This window comes from Talpa europaea, assembly GCF_964194135.1.
Source record: "Talpa europaea genome assembly, chromosome: 15".
Lineage (NCBI taxonomy): Eukaryota > Metazoa > Chordata > Mammalia > Eulipotyphla > Talpidae > Talpa > Talpa europaea.
In genome coordinates, this window is record NC_140083.1 from 34,251,942 (window position 1) to 34,272,476 (window position 20,535).

Sequence of the window (20,535 nt, forward strand, 5' to 3'; positions counted from 1 at the left end):
ATCAGTGCTGATATAATCTGAAAGTCTTCTCACATCTTTCTGCAGAGTTGACACATTTAAATAACCCTCCCAGCCTAGATAAGGTGGCAAAATATTTAAAATTAAGGATATTATATACGCTTCACAGGTCTAACTCTTAACCTTCTTCTAAAAGAAAAGCAAGCAACTTTTATTATTAATTTTTTTCTTAAACAAGAATTTCTATTCTGGGCAAAACTTTTGATAATTGTGTTCTTACTAATGAAACCTTAGCAATTGCAGATATTTCTAGTAGTTGTGGAAACAAACATAATCCTTTTGGGAGCAACCCCGAGATGTATAAGATGTTTAGATGGCCAATGGAAGGGAAGGAGAGAGAAAGGAAAGAGAGAGAAGGAAAATCGATCTAAATATTATGACTGAAAGGTCAACTTTATATCTAGGAAATGCCCGTATACATGAAACAATATTAGCAGATTGTTTGTAAGGTGCTATTTATAATTTTGGGCAATGGATAACTTCTTATAAGTACAAAGAAGACTTTAGGGCTTAAATCACAAAGTCAGAGCATATTAGAATAATAGAAGGATTCTCAGGAGCCATCTAACCAAATTCTGTCTATTATTATGTGATACACTGGGCATTAGTAACTATGAGAAAATATTTAGCAGAAGTTAATAAACTAATGATGAACACAGCAGTGCTGTTCATTTGTACTAAAGGATTTTATCCCCATATTCACTTCAGGCAGCACAATTTACTGTGCACTTACGGCTAACCTGTTACTCATATACAATGGCTGATATGCACACTGTATTCTAGCCAAGGAGCTCCTTGAAGGCATCCATATCTTTCCCATTTTTTGTAACGGGGAAAAGAGTAGGTTCTAAGAAAACGTCCATGGCACTAAACGACAGCAAATGGATATAGTTGATATTGAGAAACCTTCATCACCTCAGTGGCTCCGTTCTGCCTACTGCTGTTTCAGTTTCCAGACTTGCTGTTTTGAGGACCATCTCTTAGGTTTCTTTCTTGCCACTAGAGGGCATGAAATGCTTTGCAAAGGGAAAACAACCCCACTAATTGTTTTAGCTATTATTAAACTCTCCCCCATCCCAATAATTGACTTTACCATAAGAAAATCAAAGCTATTCCAAATTCTAAGCCCTTTAGAAAAATGATTGCATTCTTCATGTTCACAAACATCTTCGCTTTATTGATGTTTGGGTCAAGTTGATTCATTTGGATTGTCGTGATGTCCATGCCTTTTGCTACAGAGGAAGCCTCCTGATTCATTCACATAAAAATTGCTTCCACTTACAATATATTACAAACAGCAACACCATAAAAATGCAGTTGCAGCATACTTGTATTTATGAGGCATCCAAAAGGCCTCCCTGCATTTTTATTTTGGTTGGCCTTTAATTGAATAAAAGTCCACTTCCAGAAGCTAACGTGAAACCCACACATATCCTTAACCTTTTTAATAATCAGATTAGATCTCCTGAGTCCACGGTGTTTTTGCTGACCAATGCAGATTACTCAAAATTTGGGTTGTGCTTTGCTTTTTATATTTTCTCCTCATTTTTAAATTGCAGTCCCTTCCAGTGTGAGTGGCGTCACAGTGAACAATTCTGGTCGTAATGACTACCTCAGCATATCCTGGCTGCCGGCTCCTGGAGATGTGGATAACTATGTGGTGACACTCCATCACGACAGCAAGGTGGTCCAGTCCCTCGTTATTGCCAAGTCTGTCAGCGAATGTTCCTTCAGCTCCCTCACTCCAGGCCGCCTCTACAATGTGACCATAACTACAAGGAGTGGCAAGTATGAAAGTCATGCCTTCAGCCAAGAGCGGACAGGTAAGGCTCTATGGGTTGCGGGTGGAGAAGAAGATGGGGGACAACCTCCATAAGTACCAGCTGGCTTTGAGGCTCAGGGAATCATTGATCTACAGTGATTCTGTAATGATAGAATTAAAGGCTATTGACATTACAAAATTGTCATGGGAGTCATCATATTTTGACCCAAGACACTCCTTATGTGTATAAATGTTACCTTTAATAAGATAGATAGCACTTTCATATCCAAAATTTATGTTATGGTCAGATAACAGTAAGAAATAACTTGTCGGGCCTCCCTGGTGGCGCAGGCGGTTGAGTGCAGCACTGTGAAGCTGTCCGCAGCCTCTGCAGCACGGGTTCGATCCCGGCTGGCCGGTGAGAATCCCATATGGAGAAGCAGACCTCTTCTGTCTCGCCCGCTGCTCCCCTCAGCAGTGTATTTCTTCAGTCTGCCTGTTCTTTTCCCCACTCTGTCTCTGGTGAATCCTCTCAACCTCCCACACCTCTGGCCTATACCCTGGCTCTTGTATAAATAAATCTTAAAAAAAATTAAAAAGAAAAAAAGAAATAACTTGTCTTAGGAAGTAATTTTCCTGGCTTTACATATCTTAGCTAACTAACTTAATCCTATAACCACCTTACTGAGGTGGTAGTTGATATTATTTCCATTTTACATATCACAAAAAAATGCAGCTTAGATGTCAAATCAAAAAATCAAGGTTCAGTGAGATTAAACTTGTTAAACAATCTGGATTGAAACCCAGTTCTGAATGACTCCAGAGCCTGCAAAATGAAAAATAGTATGGAGGTTACTCAAAATATTAAAAATAGATCTACCAAATAAGCCAACAATTCCACTCCTAGATATCTACCTGAAGAATGCAAAACACTAATTTGAAGGGACATCTGCACTCCTCTGTCATTGCGGCACTATTACAATAGCCAATTTATGAAAACAACCTAAGTACCCAAAGACGGATGAGTGGATTAAGAAAATATACACACATACACACATACACAGACACACAATGGAAAAAACTCAGCTAAAAAACAAAGATAAACTCTTCTCCATTTTGTGACAACATGGAATTCAAAATAAGTCAGAAGGAGAAAGAAAAATACCAGATGGTTTCATTTATATGTGGAATAAGAGAAACAAAACAAAGCTTCAGACGAAACCAAACCAATAACAAACCTTAGAAACCTAACTGTAGAATTTCGGCAACCAGAGGAGGAGGGAGCAAAATGATCTGTAGTGAAGGACTATTGTTAGGTTGGTAGTGGGATTGGTATGGTAACATACATCTGAAAGGTATGCTCCTACACCTCTAAATCATAAATATGGTTATAAAGCAATGTTATCTCAATTAAAAAAATAGTAAAAGAAAAAAATCAGTTTTTCCATGTAATCTGGAATAGTTGACATTATCCAATTACCTACCACAGGGTCTGGAGCCCAGTAAACAATAAATGTCTGGTGAGTGAATAATCAGAAATCACTTAGATCAGGGGTTTTCACCTGGTGGTCCACAGGTAGACTTTAGAAATGTGGTAACCCCAGAAATTGTCCATGAAGTTGTTGGGGTTAAAGAAGTATGTGCATTTCTTTGGGAGGAGACATCATGACTTTTATCAGATTCTCATAGTTTCTATAACCTCAGAAAATTAAGATCCACTGACTTGCATGGATACAGCATGCTAGCACTGAAAATTTCCATAGAAAGATCTAATCGCATCTCCTCCCTTGAAGTTAAAGTCCCAGAGAGAAACTTGGCTTCTCTAAGGTCACATGGCTGACCAGTACTCCAGCTCACCCTAACTCCAGTGCTATTCCATTCCATCACCCTATCTATCCCTGAAAGTACTACTCTGCAAATTCCCTAAACTCAAATAATTTAAAGTCTAGTTATACTGATAATTACAATAATGACTTAAACCTGAAAAACAGATGGCCACTTACACAGCAGCTTTACATCACTGCCTCACATTGCTCAACATGGAACCTAAACATCACCCGAAACTAAAGGCTATGTCATCTAACAACTCCCCACTGCTTATGCTTGGGGTCATTTTTTTAATATTTCCTTTCCATATGGCTTTCCTATTTCCAGGACTTTTACTAGGCTGGTTTTTAAATACAAGAAATGTGATCCATTATTCAAAGCAACCTTTGGACCCTTTACCAGCATGAACTTGCATCTAGGACATGACTAAAGGCAGGCCATTACTTCCAACAAATCAGCTTAACTGGGGAGTCATGTCTGAGTTGTTGTCTTGCTGATTTGGACTGATTGTCTTAATTCCCTTTCCCTTTTCTAACGGTTTTCTATATTTTGGGTGATAATGTCAATATTTCTAATTCTGTGTCACATCATCTCACCGTGCAGCAAGGCAAGTTTCACAGATTACCTCCAGTTCTACCTGGAGAGCCCCGTATTGACTTATCATGGTATTCAGCTGGTTTTACTTCTTGTAATAGTTACTTTGACTTCAGTAAATGAACTTGATCATCAACGTTTCTTAGCCCATGCATACAACACTTCAGAATTTCTTCCCTTAACTCTGTGATGACTAAATTTTTGCAATACTGTAGTGGTTCAGATAAATATCTTGAAGAAAACATACCTGTCCTTGTTTCCTGTGTGTGGTGAGATATATTCCAATATAAAAACTAACCAGCACGTATAAGTCAATGAGGGATATTGGTGCAATCTGTAGGTATGAGAAGCATCATGAGAAATGAAACTTAGATGCCAACATATTAAAATTTCTGCATCATTTCATGCTTTGGGGGAAGATGGAAAAATAGAGTTGGAAACAGGCTTTGTCCAGTCGATTGATTAATTGATTGATTGATTGATTGAGAGAAAAACCACAGGGACATAAAATTATTTATATATTTCTCTGGGGACTTTCAGGTAACACAAATTGGGTTACCCATAATTCTTGGCTCAGGAAACCATGCAGCAGTTGCCAACTTTATTTATACTTAGACATTTAATTTAGGTGTTTAATTAACAATTATTAATAATTTAATATATGCATGAGAAACCATCACCCAAAATAAAAGCTAAGACCTTAACGGCAAGCTACATCAAATCATGAAGTTCCCAGTCCACTAAGCCACCATCATCTTGATTTCTGTTTTTCTCTCTCTCTTGTTTTCCTTCTTGAGTCATTTTATTATTCGTGTATTTCTGAAATTTTAAACTTTTAGTTGTTTTAATGTCAATTTTTGAAAAGGTAATTTTTGGGTTATGGATCTTGACACTTCACCAAAGACAGATAGATGACTAATAGGCACACAAAAAGATGTTCATCATCTGTTATTACTAGAGAAATGTCAACCAAAACAACAACGAGGTATCACCTCACACCCATGAGAATGGCTGTTGTACAAAAGACCAGGAAAATAATTATTGGAGAGGAGAGAATACTTGTGCACCACTTCTGGGAATGTAAATTGGTGCTACCATGTGGAAAGCAGTGTGCAGAGTCCTCAAAAAAATAAAAATAGAAATTCCAGGGGCCTCCCTGGTAGCACAGGGGGTTAAGCATCAGCACTATGAGGCAATCCGCAGCTTCTGCAGCACAAGTTCAATCTCCTGCCAGGGAGCTGACCCACATGGTGCAGCAGACCTCTCCTGACTCACCTGCTGCTTCCCTCAGTAGTGTATTTTAGTACATCTGTCTATTCTGTTCCCCTCTCTGTCTCTGGTAAATCCTCTCACCCCCGTCCCCCCACCTCTGGCCTTTACCCCAGTTCTTGTATGCACAAATAAATAAATATTTTAAAAATAGAAATTCCATATGATACAGTTATCCCACTTCTCTGGGATAACTCAAAAAACACAAAAACACTAATTTGAAGTGATACATGCACCTCCTATTTATTGTAGATCAGAACTATATACAATAGCTAAGAACTGAGAACAATCTAAGTGCCCGTCAACTGACAAGTAGACAAAGAAGATGTGGTTTATATACACAAAGGATTCTTGTGATATTAAATAAAGATGATTTCACTCATATGTAGTACATAGAGAAAACAAACAAACAGATCAAGCAAAAACAAACTTTTGGACTTTAAGACCAATTAGTGATTGTCACCAGAAAGGAAGGGAGAAAGGGGTGGCCTAATCTGGGAAAAGGAATCAATCCTATGATGAAGAAATAGATTTGGATTTTTGGTGGTGATCTTAATGTAGTATATGTACATGTTGATATTCAACAATGAACACTTGTATGTTGTAATGCAATGTGGCCTCAATTTTTAAAAAGTAACTAAAAGTAACTAAATACAAAAACACAAATGTATTATCCTACCCAAAAAGGGGCATTGTTATGCAATATGTAATCTTTTGGGACTGAGATTTTTTACTTACTATTACATTGAAAAGTTTCATCCGTATTTTGTGTTTTGATGTTAAGAGCAGATATCCATATTTTTAGCTTTGACTTTAGAAATTGATTACTACTGCTTTGTAATATTTCAATGTGTGTATGTTCCAGTTAATTCATCCAATCTCCTGTGAATGGCATCTTCTCTCATGCTTGATTTTATCAGGTTTTTAAATGTTGCAATCAACTGGATGTAAAATGTTTAGCGTATCCTGGTTTTGACTTGAATTTCTTTAATGTTAATGATGTTAGATATCAGGTCATATATGAATTAGCCATGTGTTTGCCCTTCCATTTTTCTTTCGGATTGTTTGTATTTTCTTTGGTAACTTTTTGTTACATCTTGAGTCACCAGCATATGCTGAAATTACGAATATCATTCCAATCATTCATATTAATCATCAGTTATCATATTTAATGTTCCATCTAACACATGGCATTTTATGTAGGCAAACAACAGGATTAGAACTAATTCATCAGGTTCTGTTAAAAGATCTATTTAATGACTCCAAGTAATAGAACAGTCTTTCCCCTCCAGAAATTTGTGATTACAGGTCTAAGATTTTTTTCTTTAAATGCTCATGATAAAAACCTACTTGCTTCCCCATATACCCCAAGTTGGTACCTGTAATCAATTGCTCACTCAGAATTTCTAACTCTTTCACCATCCTCTGCTTTCTTTTTCAGTGCCTGACAAGGTCCATGGGGTCAGTATTAGCAACTCAGCCAGGAGTGACTATTTAAAGGTATCCTGGCTGCATGCCACTGGAGACTTTGATCACTATGAAGTCACCATTAAAAACAAAAACAACTTCATTAAAACCAAAAGCATCCCGAAGTCTGAAAATGAATGTGTATTTCTTAAACTAGTTCCTGGACGATTGTATAGTGTCACAGTTAGTACAAAAAGTGGACAATATGAAGCCAGTGAACAAGGAAATGGAAGAACAAGTAAGTGGGAAAATTGCAAAGTCTAATGATTAGTTGGGACTTGAAAGTCATCAAATAAATAATTTCTTTGAACCACAAATTTCCTCTATTTACTGATTAGTAAATTATAATCCCAGTAAGTCTCCCTTGGAGTGATGGCTACTAACTACAGAATATGTATTGGTAAATAAGAGCACACATTGTGGGTGAGTAAGAAGTCCAAGTATCCTATTTCTTTTATTTTTTGTTATGACAATTTTATTGAGATATAATTCACACATCATAGATTTTACCCATTTTATATCTAAAACTCAATAAATTTTAGTGCATCTGCACCATAGTCAATTTTATTTTTTTTATTTTTTTGCTTTTCCCTTTTTTAAATTTTTTTAAAAAATATTTGTCTCCCTCCACCCCCTCAGATTGAGTCCCCATAGAATTTCCTTCCCCAATCATGCCTGCCCTTCTGCATTATAGCATTTAAAGTTCTAGACATCTTGTTTCATCTTAAGATTGAGATCATAGTTCATTTTATAATTAGAATCTACCAACATCTAGCACATAAGATTTATGTCAGGAAAAAAATTACAGTCTTAATAGTCGCTTCCAATTTTTCTTGTTTAATTATGCAGGAAGCAATTCAAGTGGTTTATTTGGGGAAAAGAGCTGTTTGCCAGTTCTTTGAGTGTGATTCATAAATTATTGTCTAGGTAAAGTCTGATCAGTTACTTTCCTGAAATGTCTTCTCATATCCCCCCCTCCCCCCCAGTCCCAGAGCCTGTGAAGAATCTAACATTGCGAAATAGGAGCACTGAGGACCTTCAGGTGACTTGGTCACGAGCTGATGGGGACATTGACCAGTATGAGATCCAACTGCTCTTCAATGATATGAAAGTATTTCCTCCTTTTCACCTTGAAAATACTGCGACTGAGTATGGTTTCACCTCCCTCACACCCGGGCGCCAGTATAAAATTCTCGTCCTCACCATCAGCGGAGATGTCCAGCGCTCGGCCTTCATCGAGGGCTTCACGGGTAATGTGATATATGGTCCTAGAACTTGAGTAGATATAGGGGTGTTGGATAGTCAGGACTTATGTTTGAAGATTTGGAGGTGTAATGGGGACGGCAAGAAGGGAGAAAGTTACCCGGATGGTGACAATGATATTGTTCAAGCGGATTAACAAAAAAGTATGATGTAAGGAAAGGGAGAAAAAACAAAAGCTTTCAAAGAAATAGCATTGAGTTGATGTGAATAGATGGTGTTTGTGAGGCATATAGATTAAGTATAAACAGCTCTGTTGTTTGGGCATCACTGCTTCAAAACTCTATTAAGAGTGTCATTTAGATCATTACTACTTACTGCCAGTAGATCATTACTACGTATCTACCATGAATCAGACCTAGAGCAAAGTACTTTACATGCACATTTTGTTCCCTCACAACTCCATGGACTGGTTATTATTGATAGTTATTGTTATCATTGCCATTATTCTGATGAAGAAACTGAAAAGAGGGTCGGTAATTTACCTATGATAGTCCTACAGCTTTTGAAAGAGAAAACCAAGATTGACCAAGGCAATCTAATCAGGCCCTCACTGTATTGCAGCCATTCTTCATTTCTACTCACTAGTCTTGGATGCTTGTCTAAATTTCTTCCATCAACTTCAGTTTAGACAGAAAAGTCAGAGAAAAGTGATCAATTACTATCATTCTTCATATGTATTCTTTTAGTGGATGCCAAAACATAAGAAGCATGAAAACTCTGGTTGAAAATTTCCATAGTTCATTTTCTCTTAGTGATAGCTTTCAAATTTATTTTCTCTTTCAGTTCCTAGTACTGTCAAAAATATTCACATTTCTCCCAATGGAGCTACAGACAGCCTGACAGTGAACTGGTCTCCTGGAGGGGGAGATGTTGATTCCTACACTGTGTCAGCGTTCAGGCAAAATCAGAAGATCGATTCTCAGACTATCCCCAAGCACGTCTCTGAACACACGTTCCACAGACTGGAGGCTGGAGAACAGTACCAGATTGTGATTGCCTCTGTCAGTGGGTCCTTGAGCAACCAGATAGACGCACTGGGGCGGACAGGTGAGTGGTCACCTGCAGAAGGGTCAGCCGGCAGATTGTGTCGTAGTTCTCTATAATGGGACAACGAATGGGTTTGGCATCTCACAAATCAAAAATACTCGAGTTCAAACTACCTACATGTGTACAATTCAGTGTGGTTTCAAGAGCCTTTCTCCTAGTTTTTCCTTCGTAACAGAAAATTTCTAAACACATTAAAGGTAATCCAGATCCACGTCATTTGAGTAAATTCATTTACTTGCTAAAGGATATAAAGATTTAAATTTTAACAATGGAACTGGAAGGGATTATTCTTTTTTTTAACATTTGAATATGTATTTTAGTTTATTTTTTATGATTTTCCTTTTTTTTTTTTGCTAAACTTTTTATTTTCTTTTTATTACATTGTTGTTTATTTTTGTACATCGAATTTCTCGGATCATGTGTTTTCCCCTTAAATCTACCAACACCACATCACCCATGAACCATCACCACAGTCCCTGGTGCTCTTCCCTCTCCTAATTTGACCCATCTCCCTCTGTAGGCCTCAGATGTATAGTTTAGCAAGTTTGTCTCTTTTATTTTTTGACCCTTTGTTTGGATTCCCTATATTCCTCCTATAAGTGAAATCATTTCATATTTTTCTTTTTTCCTTTTGACTTATTTCACTGAGCATAATCTGGAAGGGATTATTCTAAGTGAAGTGAGCCAGAAGGAGAAAGATAAATAGTGGAGGGTTTCACTGATCTTGGAAGCTAGAGAAACCAAAACATCAGACAGACAAACTGTAAGACTGACCCTTGAAAGCAGGGGGTAGATCAGAGACACTTAAGAGGGGGTAGATCAGAGACACTTAAGAGGGGGTAGGGACAGAGGGGAAGGGGTAGGGGAGGAGCGTGCAGTGGAGGATGGTGGAGGCACTTTGGTAGTGGGAAAACTATGGTGACCATACTTGAGGGGAGAAAGCCTATATTTTGACAAAATAAAGAATGTTTAAAAAATAAAAACTTTTTAATTAAAAAAATAAAGTAAATTTTAATAAGCATTTATAACTACAATTTTCAAAATTTCCCTTTCGCAAAATTCTCTTTTAAGAAAAAATATATACACTTGTGCCATCTGCTTTAACTGGTAGCTAGTAAGTAAATATCACATAAATGAATAATGTATGTGTTTATTTATATCACTATTAATATATTACTTTTATAACAAAAAAGATAGCCCAGCATCTGCTAGTCATATACAGTCATTTCTGGTCACAATGCAAGGTAGAAATCATTAGCTCCATGTTACAGATGTTATAGTAGTTACAGAGGTTTATTAAACATTATCAAGGGTACATGTTGTGAGACCAAGATCTGCAATCCAAATCCAAGTCTGTCTCACTGCAAGCCTCATGCCTCTCTACTGTGATTAGTACTGACTAGTGTCTTCCATTCTCATGACCACTTGTTAGTTTTGGGGCCTCAACATCTATACTGTGCCCTGCTATTCTCCTTTTCATAGAAGTACATGCACTCCAACCCCATGTCAAGCATTATGTCAGAAAGTGGATTCAGTAGCAAGACAGAGCCCTTGGAAAGGGATCAAAACCAGGGTGGGAAGAGCACAAGGGACTATGGTGATGGTGCACGGGTGAATGGGGGCTGGAAATTCTATGGGGACTACACCTGAGAAAAGAAAGCAAGCATTGTAAAAAAAAAAAAAAAAAAAGATGTAAAATATAAATAAAGTTGCTTTCTTTATTTATGAAAAAGAGACTTTGACTACAAGAAACTTGAAATCAAGTGACAGGGACAGAGAAGCAAAAAGGTGATTAAAGTACAACATGATAAAGGCTAAAAGTAATTAAATTATAGAATGTTACAAAAGAAAACTAGGAGTGTCAGGGATGGCTTCCAGGAGGAAGTAACATTTAAACAGACACTAAGAAGTCACCCTGGTGAAGCGTATGTTGACTTGGTTCCAGCAGAGAAAAAAAATGCCTGGAGGCTAGAGACAGCATGACACATTTGACAACCTACACACTTTTTAGCATTCCAGAATATAGAATGTAAGTAGACAGATCAGATCATGGATCCCCTATTAAGTCACTTAGAGTTATGGAGAGACATTGAAGAAGGGCCATTGGCATAGACATGCTGTGAGAATATGCCAGATGTGTGGTTTGAAGCAATGGGAGGTAAGGAAGCAAGAGAACTGCAAGATGAAATGATGTACTTGAGAGCCTCCCTCGTGGCACAAGGGGTTAAGCACCACACTATGAAGCAATCTGCAGCCACTGCAGCACGAGTTCTATCCCCAGCCGGCCAGGAAGCAACCCACATGGTGCAGGAGACCTCTCCTGTCTCGCCCGCTGCTTCCCTCAGCAGTGTATTTCGGTCAGTCTGCCTATTCTGCTCCCCACTCTGTCTCTGGTGAGTCCTCTCACCCCTCACATCTCTGCCCTGAACCCCAGCTCTTGTATGCATAAATAAATAAATCTTTAAAAAAAAAAAAGAAATGATGTACACGAGATGACATTGTCCAAGGTTAGTGACAGTAGAGAGAGATTTAATAGATACACGATTTTAGGAGACAGAAATGATCAGGCTTGTCTGACTATATGTAAAAAGGTGGGTGTGACAACCCATATTTCTGACTTGGACTAAGAGACAGAATCAAAACAATAAGTGTTGGTGGAGGTTGTGGGGAGGGTTGCAGAATCCAATTTGGGCATCTTGAAAGTTGCAGTGTTTGTCTGTGGAACATCCAAAGAGAGATGTCATTTTCAAAAATAGAAAAGAGATCTGAACTGAAAGTTTAAATTTGGGAGGCATCGCCATATGGGAAACAACTCAAACCATGATAGTGGATAAGAACTTAGATTATGTACTATGAGAATAAATTGAGAAAACAAAGGAGAATAATATGAGCCTAGGACAGAGAAAATTAACCAACAATACTATTTGCCTTGCACATAAGAGCCACAATACCAAAACTATTATATGCTACCTCTTATAAGGCTTGAAGCTTTGACTTACTAATCTTGTGTATGAATGTCTAAACAAGTGACATAATTGAGTCACGCAAGCTATATTCATTGAATTGTAAATTTTTTCTTCATTTTCCGACTTTCCAGGTACACAGATATGCATCCCTGCATATTTATCAGTGTCATTTGCAATAATTTTTCTGTTTGGCTAACAATTTTCTGTTTGTTTGACTTTGCTATCTATCTATCTGTCTAAATTGAGAGGAAAAAATGGAGTATCAAGGCAACTATATAAATAACTCAGGCCAAGAAATACTTTGCTACACAAGGATTCACAAAAAGTGTCAGTGAATAAAAGTGACAAATAAAGTGAGGACATTATTTTCTATCTGCAGTTGAGTTAAGGGAGTGTTCCTCTATTGATTACTTTGCCCTAGGTGATGGCATCTGAATTTCCTTGCCTCTCTTCTTTCTTTGCAGTGCCAGCATCTGTCCAGGGAGTAATTGCAGACAATGCATACAGCAGTCACTCCTTAATAGTGAGTTGGCAAAAAGCTGTTGGTGTGGCAGAAAGATATGATATCCTGCTTCTAAGTGAAAATGGGATCCTTCTGAGTAACACATCAGAGGCAGCCACCACCAAGCAGCACAAATTTGAAGACCTAACACCGGGAAAGAAATACAAGATACGGATTCTAACTGTCAGCGGAGGCCTTTTTAGCAAGGAAGCCCAAACTGAAGGCCGCACAGGTAATTCACACAGCTTACTCCTTTGAACTGACATCTTTTTGTTTGGTATCCCCTAAGAACGGTAGGGTCAGTGGGGACCTCCTTGGTGGCTCAGGGCTTAAAGTCTCAGCACTATAGGCAGCTACTGCAGCAAGAGTTTGATCCCCGGCTGGGGAGCTAACCCACATGGCAGAGCAGACGTCTCCTGTTTCACCTGCTGCTCCCCTCAGCAGTGTATTTCAGTAGATCCGCCTGTTCTGCTCCCCACTCTCTCTGGTGACTCTTCTCACTCCCTGCACTTCTGGCCTACACCCCAGTTCTTCTATGAATAAATAAATAAAAATAAATCTTTAAAAAAAAAAAAAGAACTGTAGGGATAGGGCATGAAGTGACATTGGGGAATGCTGTATGTACTTCCTGACACAATAGAAAACATTCACCGTGATTCACCATCTCCATGTCAACCAGCCTAATCACTTCACGCCAACTCAGATTTTTCTTCACAACTGGCTCTATTTCCTATTGCCACTGTAATAAATTTCTGCAGAAGGAGCAGCTTAAAGCAACACAGATGTTTTCTTAAAGCCTTGGAGGTCAGAATCTGAAGATGGATCTTATGGGGATAAAATCAATATGTCAGTGTCAGCAAGGCTGTGTTTTTTCACTAGACTTTATGGAAAGAATCGATTCCTTTCTCTTTGCAGTTACTAGAAGCTACTCACATTCCTTGGCTTGCGGTCGCCCCTTCCAGCACTAGCATCACTTGAACCTCTGTCACCTGACCACCTTCTCTGCTCTTCTGCCTCCTCTTTCTTCTTTTATGGACCCTTGTGGTTACATTGGTCACTACCTGGATAATCAACATAAGCCTCTAATCTCAAGATCCTTAACTAACTCACACCTACAAAGATCCTTTTCTCACATGTGGAAATATATTCACATATTCTGGTCTTCAGTACATGGGAAATTGGAAACCATTATTTAGATAATCACACTGGCTTAATTGACCACTCATTTATTGCCTTAAAGGGGGATCATGTTGATAGAGACATAGGCTGAATTAGGCATGCTGCTTGTCCTGGAAGAGCTGACTGAGGAGTGGAGAAGACAGACATATGAACAAGAAATGATAATGATCTGTGATAAGGATTACGAATAAGGGAGGAATACCCAACATCCAGGAAGCATGGAAATCAGAGGTTTGGGAAGTCCTTATAAAAGTGACATTTCAGTACAGCCATGAAGGATGAAGCAATCCTCCACGTGGAGAGAGGTGGAAGCGCACCCTATGCAGACTGTCCTGTGCCAAGATAGGGAGGTGTGAGAAAGAACAGTGAGAATCTGTGGGTGGGTGAAGTGTGGTTTGAGATGGAGAGGTGAGGTTGAGAGTGGATTGGGGCCAGATTACAGAGTATCTGGCGTGCCTTTCTCAGGAGTTTACTTTTTATCTTGTAAGCCATGAAGAGGCAATAAAAGACCTTCCAGCCAGAGAGAATATTCTAAATAAAAATGTACACCTTAAAAAAGATAAATGAAATGGTAACGTGGGGGAGGGGTTGAATGGAGAAGAGACCAGAAGTAGAGAGACCTATTCACTCATGCATCTGTTTGTGAATACCCGTCATGTGCTAGGCAGTGATCTAAATGTTGGATGCTCAGAAGTGAATTAAACAAAATCTCACAGTCATGAAGCTTTTATTCTAGTAGGACAGAAAGGCAATAAGCTAACTAAAGAATATAATAGGTTAGATGGTAATAAATACCGTAGAGAAAATTAGAACAGGGAAATGGGCTAGCCAGTGTTGGAGGTTTACGATTTTCGATAATGCAGTCCTCAAAAGCTTTTGTTGATAAAACGATGTTTGAGTAAAAATCTCAAGTGAGGAAAAAGTGGTGTAGGTGCAATAATGCTCCATTTTCCCTGGTTTGGCTTCCTCTGTTTCAGTGACTTACAGTACACCATGGTCTGAAAATACTATGTATAAGATATTTGAGAGAGAGATCACATTCACATAATTTTTATTACAGCTTGTTATTATTATTGTTCTCTTTATTAGTTATTGTTGCTAGTCTTTTCTTTGCCTAATTTATAAGTTAAACTGTCGTAGGTAAGTATGAACAGGAAAACACAGTATATGTAGGTTCAGTAGCTGTCAGGCAGCCATTGGAGTGTTGGAATAGAAAGCTGCTAGATTTGGGCAAAAGTTTCCCCAAGCAGAGCAAACAAGGAAAAGACCCTGAAGGGGGAGTGTGTCTGGCCTGTTGGAGGAACAGTAAAAGTAACTGGAATAGAGTCAGTGAGAATGAGTTGGGGGGATGCAGTCAGAGAGATAATCGGGGACATGAGATTATTGCAGTTATAGAAATGATAAGGGTCATAAGCTAAGCTAATGGAATGACCCTGATGAAAAATAGTAGGTAGAGTCAATCAAGAAGTAGTTCTACATTAAATAATATAGTTTTTGGTGGCTGAGTAGAAGATTTAGAAGGAGAAATAGAAGATTCCAGAGTTTCTACCTGGGATATCAGTCGAAAACAATGCCACTAACTGCAAGAAGAAGCAGGAGGAGGACATGTCAAGGAGAAACATACAGCTTTCAGTTTCGTACTGGCTTCGTGATGTCTGAATGACTTACCAATGCAGATAGTCACAGGCATTTGAAATTATGGGTCTGTGCTCAGAAAAGTGAACTGGAGATAAGGATTTGGACAGGCTACTATAACAAAAATACCATAAACTGGGTGGCTGAAACAATAAACATTTATTACTTAGCATTCTGGAGGCTGGGAAGTCCAAGATCAAGTGTCTGTTGAGAGTCCACTTTTTTGGCTCATAGCCAAGCATTTTCTTACTTTGTCCTCTCATGGTGGAAGAATGAAAATACTGTCTGGAAATTTTTTTTTTTTTTGTAAGAGCACTAATCCTGTTTATGGGGACCCCACCCTCATGATCTAATACCCTCCCGGTAGCCCCTCTCCCTCCTAACACCGTAACTTTGGGGGTTTGGTTTTAACTTCTGAATTGGGAGGAGGGTAACACAGACCATAAAGTGAATGAGTGATGACTCACCTACTGTTATAGAGTATGAAGGGGCAAGGGATAGAATCTCAGGAAATACAATGTCTGAGGACCTGGACAGGAAAAGGAGAAAGCAAAAGGGCCTAAGAAAGTGTTTGGAGGGCCCCCCTGGTGGTGCAAGGGGTTAAGATGCAACCTATGAAGCTATCAGCAGCCACTGCAGTGCGAGTTCGATCCCCAGCCAGGGAGCTACCCACATGGCACAGCAGACCTCTCCTGACTCGCCCACTGCTCCCCTCAGCAATGTATTTCAGTCAGTCAGCCTGTTCTGTTCCCCACTCTGACTCTGGTGAATCCTCTCACCCCCACCCCCACTCCTCTGACCTATATCCCACTTCTCGTATGCATAAATAATTAAAAAAAAGAGAAAGTGTTTGCAGTGGAGGGAGGAGAACCCAGGGCTGAGACAGATGTCCTGTTCACTGGTATCCTAAGACATCTGTGAAATCAGGTATCATCTCTCCCAATAGTTTAGAAGCAGGTAATTTCTGGTTGCACTTGACCACCTTGCCAGCAGGTAGCACCGAAAGCTGAAGGAATTGAAAAATCCTAAAGTAAGCTGTTCTTTTTAATGGTTTTGTCTTTTTGTCTTGCTTCTCTTTCCTGTATCCGTGACTCTAATAATCTGATTTTGTGTTTCTGTCTGCTTCCCCCTTCTTTCTCACCCACTGTCCTCCCCACTGCCCTTCCTGCAGTGGCCACTTCTTTGCTCCCAGATGGCACTCAGAGATGCCTTTTTTTATTATTTTTTAAATCTCTGATCTAGCTCTTAGAGTTTAGTCACATGGGTCTGATTAACATTTCTTCTATACTCACAAAAATGTCTTTGAAAATAATTTTCCTTTATTGTGGCTTTTTTGTTTTGCTTTGTTTTGGTGGTTGTTGTTACTCTCTTATGTTTTTTTTTTTTTTAATTAACAATTTCAGCAGCAGTAATTCATAAAATTCAGACTTCTTTGCCTTGGGATTCCCATAAAGTGAACATCTCTTTAGAGGCAAGAACCCTATTTCAGAGTTGCTGTGTGATTGTTTCCAACCAGGTGCCAATCTAAGTCTCACTCTCTTACTCCTTGATTTTCCCAGTTCCAGCAGCTGTCACCAATCTGAGGATCACAGAGAACTCCACCAGATACCTGTCCTTCAGCTGGACCACCTCAGAGGGGGAGCTCAACTGGTACAACATCTTTCTCTACAACCCAGATCGAACCCTTCAGGAGAGAGCTCAAGTTGATCCACAAATCCAAAGCTTCTCTTTCCAGAACTTACTACAAGGCCGAATGTACAAAATGGTGATTGTAACTCACAGTGGGGAGCTGTCTAATGAATCTTTCATATTCGGTAGAACAGGTAAGACCCAGGCCCAAGTAGTAATGAATAGCAAGGAAATTGTCACAGCCTTCATTGTTTTTCCTTCATTTGTCCTTAGTTTTCTATTCTATCCAAGGTCTGGATTTTTATAAAATGTGTGACCTCTAGACTTTCTGATCATAAATCAGATATTTGCTTATATATCAGAATAGCCTGTGGTCAGTTTTTGGATTGGCTTCCACTCTTTTGCTGCTGCTTGTTTTATCTCATAGGGTCTGGTGAAAAATGAATCTGGCATTTCTACCTGCCAGGAACCCAACCTGGCTCAATTCTAGCTGTACCTTCAAGCTTTCTACAAGAAATGGGTGCCATTGAGGCAGGTACAGAAAAGGGCTCTACAAATAGAACCAACAACAAAGACTTGGTCAATCAGAAACACTGCACGATGAGATGAACACAAAGAGTTCCAGACATTGCTCTGGGTTGCAAAAACAAATGCAATCTACTCTTTTCCCATACATTTAATCCATCATCTCATTTCCCTAATCAATTTTCTCATGTGGCAATAGTCTTTGGGTGCTCCTATGTGCCAGGCACTGGGTTCTTGGTTAGAATAAGATGGAGAAAAAGACAGACAAGGGTCCTCACCATGTCAATGGGGCAGGTGTAGGGAGCCTGCACAGTGGGAGAAGCAACTATTAACACTTCTCCAAGTGAGGTCCCACCACTGTAGATTTGGGTAAGAAAGAGCATGAGAGGAGTAAGAACCTTCAGGAGATGAAATAAAGTAGCCCAGGGCCTCCCTAGTGGTGCAAGGGGTTAAGTTGCAGCACTCTGAAGCTATCAGCGGCCACTGCAGCAAGAGTTCAATCCCCAGCCAGGGAGCTACCCACATGGTGCAGCAGACCTCTCCTGTCTTGCCCACTGCTCCCCTCAGCAGTGTATTTCAGTCATTTTGCCTGTTCTGCTCCCCACTAGTCTCTGGTGAATCCTCTCACCCCCCAGACCTCTGGCCTGTACCCTAGTTCTTATATGCATAAATAAATAAATCTTTAAAAAAAAAAGAACAAGAAATAAAGCAGCCCAGAGAGGAATGTTCCTGGAAGGTGGCCACCAGTGAGATGGTGGGCTGGAAGAGCTGGGACCATCTATGAATACTTTCAGGGCCTTTATGTGCTAAGTTATACACCACTTACTAGGTTTTAATTATTTCTGAATATTCAACTAGGTTGTATATTCTTATCATAATGAATGTGGCAAGCATATAGAAATTACCACTTACTTTGCTTTAAATTTGCACTATATCTCTAAACTTAAATGACCTGATATGAAGGCCAAATCTGACTCTGCAATATGTACTATTCACTCATGTGTCCAAGAGAGCTCATATTTTCACCCATGGGCCAAAATGCCTTTGTTTCTAACTCAGGTTTGCCCTCTGTTTTAGTCCCAGCCTCTGTGAGTAATCTGAAGGGATCCAATCGGAACATGACAGACAGCCTCTGGTTCACCTGGACTCCGGCCTCTGGGGACTTAGACTTTTATGAGCTGATTCTCTATAACCCGAATGGCACAAAGAAGGAAAACTGGAAAGGCAAAGACCTAACGGAGTGGCCCTTTCACGGCCTCATTCCTGGAAGGAAGTACACGCTATGTGTGGTAACTCACAGTGGAGATCTCAGCAACAAGGTCACAGGGGAGAGCAGAACAGGTAAGAAGCCGGGCGCTGATGGCCAGTGTTGGTAAGAAGCAGCTTCCAAAGAAAAGTTTTAATTATAATTTTATTAAGAAAAAATAAAATCAATTATGATGTGGCAGATGCTGGCCCCTGAACTTGGGGGGAAGCACAGTGGATAAACGACACAGACTTTGCTCAAAGAGATCTAGGTTAACTTAGCTTAACTCTGCCACTTACCTCTGTGAATCTCTGCAGGTCACTGAGCATTGTTAAGCCTCAGTTTTCTTATCTATAAAACAGGGATAATCATAGATGTCATCTGTGTTGCTATGAGCAATACTTCCTAAATGTCTTTATTTCTTGGGCACATAAAGATAACACCAATATCTGTATGCCATCCTGGGGTCAGTGAACAAGATTAATTGTCTGTGAACTCTAGCCCCCACAGCCCAAAATCTGATGGAATCAGTACCTTCACACCCTTGTAACACATTCAGGGTACACTCATGTTCCATAGCACCCTGGTGAGGAATCTCAGATTATGAAAATTAAAGGTACATAAAATACTCCAAGGCCATATCTTACACATCGTAGACACCATAAATGGAAGCTCCTATTTGTATTGTATTATCTCTTCCTCCAAAGTATATTACAAGTATGTGTAATGTCACTCAGTTACCTGATTCGTATATGTGATGGCACAGATGTGATTATTCATTTTCTTTCACATGCAGCTCCAAGTCCTCCCAGTCATATGTCATTTACTGATATTGCAAATACATCCTTGGCCATCACCTGGAAGGGACCTCCAGATTGGACAGACTACGATGACTTTGAGCTGCAGTGGTTCCCCAGAGATGCAATCACTGTCTTCAACCCCTACAGCAACAGAAAATCAGAAGGACGCATTGTCTATGGTCTTCGTCCAGGAAGATCTTATCAGTTCAGTGTCAAGACTGTAAGCGGTGATTCCTGGAAAACCTACAGCAAACCGATTTTTGGATCTGTGAGGACAAGTATGACATGTTTTGCTTCTCTTGGTTCTTAAATGGAGTGATATGGAAGTATTTGTTGTCTTAATCCAGCGGGGCTTGATTTAAATACACATTTTTACTTAGGATTGGTTGGACTTGAATTCATCTAAATAGATGCAGGTTACATTCATTCAATATTAGCAACTATAGACAAAAATAAAGAGCTCATCTCTACCCTCATAGAGTTTACAATTAAATGATGGTCCTATCATTGAAAAGACAGTTACACATTGAGTGTGATGCAGGAAGTATCTGGCACTATAGAAATACAAGGTAGGGGCAGGTGACCCGATGCTAGGGAACTTACTCGAAGAAAAACTTCCACATATAAACTTAAGAAAATAGTAAGAGTCACTAGGTGGAGAGGGGGAAGGAAGTAGAAAATACTCCAGGTAGAGAGAATAAAATATCCCACACTGGGCCTCCCTGGTGGCACAAGGGTTAGGATGCAACCTATGAAGCTGTCCACAGCCACTGCAGAATGAGTTTGATTCCCGGCCAGCCAGGAAG

General features: G+C 39.4%; 1 protein-coding gene across 1 annotated transcript in view; it reads left to right on the forward strand.

Moving 5' to 3' along the window:
• PTPRB (protein tyrosine phosphatase receptor type B) overlaps positions 1-20,535 on the forward strand; it is a gene marked incomplete at its 3' end in the record, with an annotated part of 93,565 nt that overhangs the window by 54,907 nt on the left and 18,123 nt on the right. Inside the window, exons 11-18 of the mRNA XM_084255981.1 lie at positions 1,578-1,841; positions 6,912-7,175; positions 7,924-8,187; positions 8,984-9,247; positions 12,678-12,947; positions 17,089-17,352; positions 18,761-19,024; positions 19,726-20,007. Of these exons, the coding sequence (XP_084112107.1) occupies positions 1,578-1,841; positions 6,912-7,175; positions 7,924-8,187; positions 8,984-9,247; positions 12,678-12,947; positions 17,089-17,352; positions 18,761-19,024; positions 19,726-20,007 (2,136 nt within the window). The remainder of the gene's footprint in view (positions 1-1,577; positions 1,842-6,911; positions 7,176-7,923; positions 8,188-8,983; positions 9,248-12,677; positions 12,948-17,088; positions 17,353-18,760; positions 19,025-19,725; positions 20,008-20,535) is intronic.